The following is a 6247-nucleotide window of genomic DNA, read 5'->3' as shown; positions in this document are numbered from 1 at the left end:
TATATATATAATATATTTTTTATTATCGGATATCTCGGATACGGAGATGTGTCGAAAGTGTCGCGCAATGCGGTGCCGATCAGTAAAACGAGTATTATTGCGTGGTGATAACGAACACAGTCGTGTTCGTTAGTGCGTAGACTTCTAAATGCAGCTATCGCGATATTATGCACATTTTAGCTCACATTACGACGTTCTTTCATTTACGGTATAACTTTATATAGGTTTGAATACAAGTGCACAGTGACAATACCTAATAATTGTAGTAATCGCTGATGATTATGTGTTACGTTATAATCTGTCTCTACGTCTTACTTGTCAAATTTGCATAAAAGTATATATCGATAAGTGTTCCATTTTCCAAAGCGGGATGTTTTGGCGAGAAACAGGTGCGAGAGAGCAATCGCCGGATGAACTTGAAATGCACATAAATTCATCGTGGCTCTTTGATTTTCTGAATCGGTCTACTCGACCTGCCTCAACAACTACCCGTAACGGACAAGTCGTTGCTAGATCGCCATGATTTCTTCCCGCGCTTTCGAAAGGAAGGTGGCCTTCTTCTTTCTCTTTCTGGTTGGTGATAGAGTGATTGCTATATCGAGAATAAGTAGAGTTGGTATATCGGTATATCTGTAAAGTTATTACAGAATGTTTCGATATTATAGTTGTTATTTTAGAAAGAAATATTTTCGCGTTTAGATTATTATTAAACAGTAGATGTTTGCATTGAGTTAAATATTGTATTGTAACAGACTAAATATAAATATAAGTTGAAAAGCAATTTAAAATGTCTATCATTTTCGAAAATTAATGACATCAATAATTTATGTTACTAAGAAAATACAAGAATGCTATTGAATATTTCATGATACTGTATACATACATAGTCTATAAAATTATATTGTGAATAAGAAAATATCCATGTAGAGTCTATCCAGCAGAAGCAGAAAGTCTGGCTGCTAAATTACCGAAATATCAAAAGACAATGTATCGATAGTTTAAGATTGTTATTAGGATTCTCAATCACGCATAATATTGACGTTACATTTCAAAGCGTATTCAGTTTTCCGTATCACGCGCGATATCGTTTTTGTGATACATCGCAAAGTCGGACAGAATATCATTACCATATGGTTAACTCGAGAGATAACCACGTTTCAACGAGTTGTTCCCGGCTTAACGATACTTTCCGTTTCTCTGTGGCGACAATAAGTTATACTGTTTTTATACGCAAATTTCTCGCCTGAGCTTGGTGGCAATATATATGTAAATTTAATAAGAAATTACCGCAAAATTACACATATAAAGTATACAAAGTATAGAGAATATATGGAAAAAAAAAATCTATTATCGCATATCGCGATACGTAGGTAGTATTTCTTTTTATTTTTATTTCTTACTTTTATATTTTGTTTAAGATACCTGTATTTGTTTTCTTCTACATCATTATATAGCTGTAGCCATATAGCAGCTCGTGCCACGCGCATCGTCCGTACAAACTGAAACACGTCAATTGGCCGTTTTACGGAGCGGCTCGGCGGCGGCCGTGTTCCGCGTGATTTATAGCCGCGAGATGCCCCGATTTCTGATGTACGTCCTAGAACGGGAGCCTCATTATTCCGTGCACCCTGTAATTTGTCCATTCGTCGTGTGCCCCGGTCCGACCCGAACAGGAGATTCCACAACTTTCTCGGAACTGCGCCGCCGTGCTAGAACAAGCGCTTTCGGCTTTCGGCTTTCGGCTTTCGGTGCGCGTACGCACGCCTTGCCCTACTCCTCTCTATCATATAACGATATCTTATGTCTCGGTTATTTGAAAGATTAATTGAGAAAGGCGTCAAAGATAAATTTGGAAATCAATTTTCAATTAACTTTCTATATTTGAAAAATTGACAAAAAAATAAGTAACAGAGTGTTTTAAATAATTTACAATACGAAATTTGAATCTTTTAAAATGCATATTTTTTTTCATTTTTTCATCATTAGGTTAATTTTAAAAAATATTTATTTACCTCAACATTATGCCGTGTACGTTTTTTTTCCGCTCCCGTGCTGCATATGGAAAAAAATTGTATGTTAAAAATATTCGCGTCTATAGGTACAATGTATTCCGGTTTATATAGAATACGCTTTTGGCAAGATCGGATTGAGTCGTTCAATTGCAGAGTCCGTAGCCATTTTTGTCCCATGTTTCATCCGAGTCGATTAATTCGTCTATTAAAGTGCGCGGGGCTTTCCACGTGCGAGGAGATTGATGCTGCTCATGCTCGAATGTAATGAGGCACAGTATAAAGAAAAAAGTCAGGGACATCTTAATGCATTTTTTTTTATCGTACAGGATGATTTTTAAAACAAGTTGCATAAATGTATAAAGATGGATCTTACTAACGTATTGACGTTTACAATAAAATAAGAATAAAGAGGTATATACTTTACAAATTTTTTTTACATATGCACAAATAACATACGATATTTTTATACTACGCTTTTTGCTAAATTTTCAATAATAATATTTAAATAATAACATACTTACATAGTACAATAATATAGTATTTTTTAATTTATTCTCTTAATTTGGCAACTAAAAAGTATTGTACAGTAATATATTTAATATGGCTTTGTCTCATAAATGTTTAAAATAATATGGAGAAAGAATCTTGTATCTAATAGTCTTTTTTATCATGACGTCGAGATTATCCTAATGAAGTTTTATGTAAGAACCGGATGTAACTTGAAGATGAAACTAACCAATCACTGGAATCTTGGCGGCTTATGCAAGGGGTCGTTTACGGATTAGTTATCTTGCGAGTCTTACGCAAATCCGAGCGACAATTTATCGTCTGACAGATGGAGAAGCATTATCGTTCAATTATCGATTGATCGGTGAAATAATAACAACTATAGATATTGTTTTCACATTTGACGATTTAATTGATACAACTTTGGACTCCTATGCGAAAGAATGCGAATAGTTGTCATCTTCTACGGGACAAATAATTCGTAAAAGAAACGCCAAACGTACAAATGCAATTTTCAATTTGTTTGTAATTTTCTTAAAATTTTTTAAAACCTCAATGATTCACAAAATGTAAAGATTTTAGAAGCTGCAGAAATCTTATATTAATTATTATTTATATTTCTTTATTTAAGGGGATTCTAAAGAGATAAGTCATAGTGTAAGTAGGACTTTAGGCACAGATGATTTACGTGTCACTGACACGTAAATCCGAACATATCACTACATCAACAAGTATCTCACGCACATATACACATAAATTTTTGTATAACAATAACGTTTTAATTAAATATCTAAGTCCAATTCTAAGAATTCCCGCCCACGTTGTTTCTACGTGCAAACTACTAGTCTGTGGACTACTATTTCGTAAGTATAGATTTTAGAATCCCCTTAACAGTAATATATTACAAATTGAAAAAATAAAATAAAATTTCGAAATGATTATTTATCTTGTCTCTTATATATCATAAAATTTATTTGATTCTGGACTGAAAATTAACACGATTTTATTGAAAATTTTTTTCTAGCATGAAAACATTATCTGACTTGATTAATAAACATCGCGAATTTATTTACGTAATGAGCTCTCTATTACAAGCAACGAGTCTTGCAGAAATTATTAATTACTCGGAATGCTTTAAAAGCGATTATTTTTATAAGTGACACCCAATTGGAATAATTATGTACGTATCATTTTATCATCTTCAACTTTCTTCTGATTTTTATTTTTTTCTTTTCTTTCGATTTATCGTTTCGAGATGACTCATATTTTATATTCGATTATTACGCGCACTAGTATTTTGTGATCGCGGTCCAGGGATCCGTTTCGCATTTGCGACAAAATGAAAAGACACTCTCGAAATTACAACGCTGCTAACAAAATTAAGCCATGCGCGCGAAAACGCGTCGCTGTCGTTTAGCAAATCGTAAACCGCGGCAAAGCGTGAAATTGACGATGTTTGTGCGCAACAATAAGAGACATAGAAAGAGAGAGCGGGGGAGGCATAGAGAAAGAGACAGAGAGGGGGGGAGGAAAAAAGAGGGAAGAGGCGTCGATTTGAGGGGCGGAAACCGCAAAACCGCAAACATCCCCCGTACGGCGTACAACGGCCCAATCATATCATTACCTTTTGCGGTCCCGTCATTCTGACACCTCGTTTCTGCCCGTCGTTTGTCATCGACGTTGCACTTTGTTGTTGCGCCGCGCGCGACCGCGTTTTCAAGAAACGTGCACTTAAAGTACCGCCACGTTCAATCGCAGCTCGTAACGCACTCAATGGTTTTCCTGACCGCGTCATATAAAAGGGGAAACTGTGGTGGCATCCGATTGGCTTCGCGGCCTGAGAAAATACTAACAATAAGCCACTAAGCGAGATTGGTGAGATTGCACACGTTGAGAATTACAAATCTTATTCGCGGAATTTGACTATGCGCTATCAAAAAAATTACTATATCACTTTATTCCTTATTCGTACGAATAAAAGGTTTTAAATGTTTTCTAAATCTACTCGAAATCTCATGAATCGCGTTTGCCATCTTTGGATCTCATTAGAAGTATAAGAAGGAGACGGAAGAGTTTTCAATACTGGCTGGGAGCGAGCGAAAAATCTAAATTAACAATTACCGCGCGACGTTGCGTTAAATCGATTATCCGATGGTGGACGGTCCGTAGTGCTGGGGATAGAGTCCGAGGAGGAATCGCGGCAAGTAGAGGCGATAGAGATATGGACAAGGAGAAAGCAAAAAAAAGAAAAAGAAAAAAAAACAAGAAAAGACTTCTAGGCAAGACCATACCGCGGCGGTGGCGGGCGAAAGGGGTAAAGTCGACGGGACTTTTTTTCGGACCTGGTCGGTTCGCGTTCAGTGTGGTGGTCGGTTCGGTTAGGTTGGCGCGCAGGAGAGTACATTGCTCGCGGCGGCCACGTCAATTTGTCGAAATTCGTTCCGAATCGTTTTATGTCCGCCACGCCGCGAGACGCGACCCGCTACCATGCGCACACAACGCCTCCACCTTGCCGGCTACCACGTTCGCGCCCCTCTCTCTCTCTCTCTCTCTCTCTCTCCCTTGAACCTCTTGAGGGCCGAGACCCCTCTAGAGTTTCATCGCCGTCTTTGAAATTGTATAACCCCATGGGACGGGACGAGCCGCGAGCTAAAAATCCGTGTCAATGGTCACTTTTACCGACTACGTCGTTATACATCTCATATATACAATAATATAATATCAATAATATACATATAGAAGTATAGCCTATTATATATAGTGAATATAGTTATATAGCGATGTTTAATGATTTATTTCCTTGTAAAACTTTTTTAAAGTAAAGATTTTGTATTTTTTTTGCATTTATTTGTTATTGTGTTGAGATCTTTAAAAGTCGAGTGCTTTAAAAAAGATAAAAAAAAAATGAACGAATGTGTTTGAGGGATTTTCTAGTTGCTGTGATATTTTAGATAATTTGTTGAATAGCACTGTCAATTGCAAATACTGTATTCGGTAATAGTCATCTGAAATAAACGTGCATACAAATTAAACGTGTTGTTTTGTAGAAATTTACTTTGTGGGTTGTATTTAGATTACATGTACACTCTTATCACCTCTTGTCCACCTGTGCTAATTATGTGTCTCTAATTTACATACGACTGATCGTTTGACAAATTCTAAAATGTTAATGATACGAACGCAAATTAGAAGTTGATGTAAGCTTCGTTTAACTTCAAAATGACGTCAATTGCATTTGCATAGCTGCAATAGTAAATACGTCCGTCTTTTGCACTAAGGTTAAATTTCATATACATAAGTGATTCAATATGTAATGTAAACTTTAAACAGAAAAATTTCTCTGTGAGCGCTTGCACGTTATAACAAAATAGTTATATATTAAATCAATAAATAAATAATTCCAGAGTGTCATAGAATTGTATCAGCTTTAAACTCCGATATTAAGACTCTGATTGCACCGATGTTGCACAGGCACCAGCCTAATCTTATCTTATCCTCCTAATGCTGCAATGGTAACCGTACTTTACATGTAACATGTACTTATACGCATAAAGGAATATTACGTCGTATCGAATGACAATTTCTTCCATTTTTTCTCCTCTCTTCTTCTTCCTCTCTCTCTCTCTCTCTCTCTCTCTCTCTCTCTCTCTCTCTCTCCCCCTCTTTTTCTTCATCTCTTTTTATTTGGAATTCTGTAAGAATTCTCGATAAATAATCCTTTTTTTGGT

At 36.3% G+C, this 6247-nt stretch overlaps 1 protein-coding gene across 1 annotated transcript in view; it reads left to right on the top strand.

Moving 5' to 3' along the window:
* The window catches only part of LOC108687289 (homeobox protein homothorax), a 382549-nt gene that overhangs the window by 11805 nt on the left and 364497 nt on the right, over nt 1-6247 (top strand). The window contains exon 3 of the mRNA XM_018192982.1: nt 367-389. Coding sequence (XP_018048471.1) covers nt 367-389 — 23 coding nt within the window. The remainder of the gene's footprint in view (nt 1-366; nt 390-6247) is intronic.

The sequence above is a fragment of the Atta colombica genome, unplaced genomic scaffold, assembly GCF_001594045.1.
Source record: "Atta colombica isolate Treedump-2 unplaced genomic scaffold, Acol1.0 scaffold204, whole genome shotgun sequence".
Classification (NCBI taxonomy): Eukaryota; Metazoa; Arthropoda; class Insecta; order Hymenoptera; family Formicidae; genus Atta; species Atta colombica.
The sequence above is the reverse complement of the archived record's forward strand: the minus strand, read 5'-3'. Positions and strand labels throughout refer to the sequence as shown.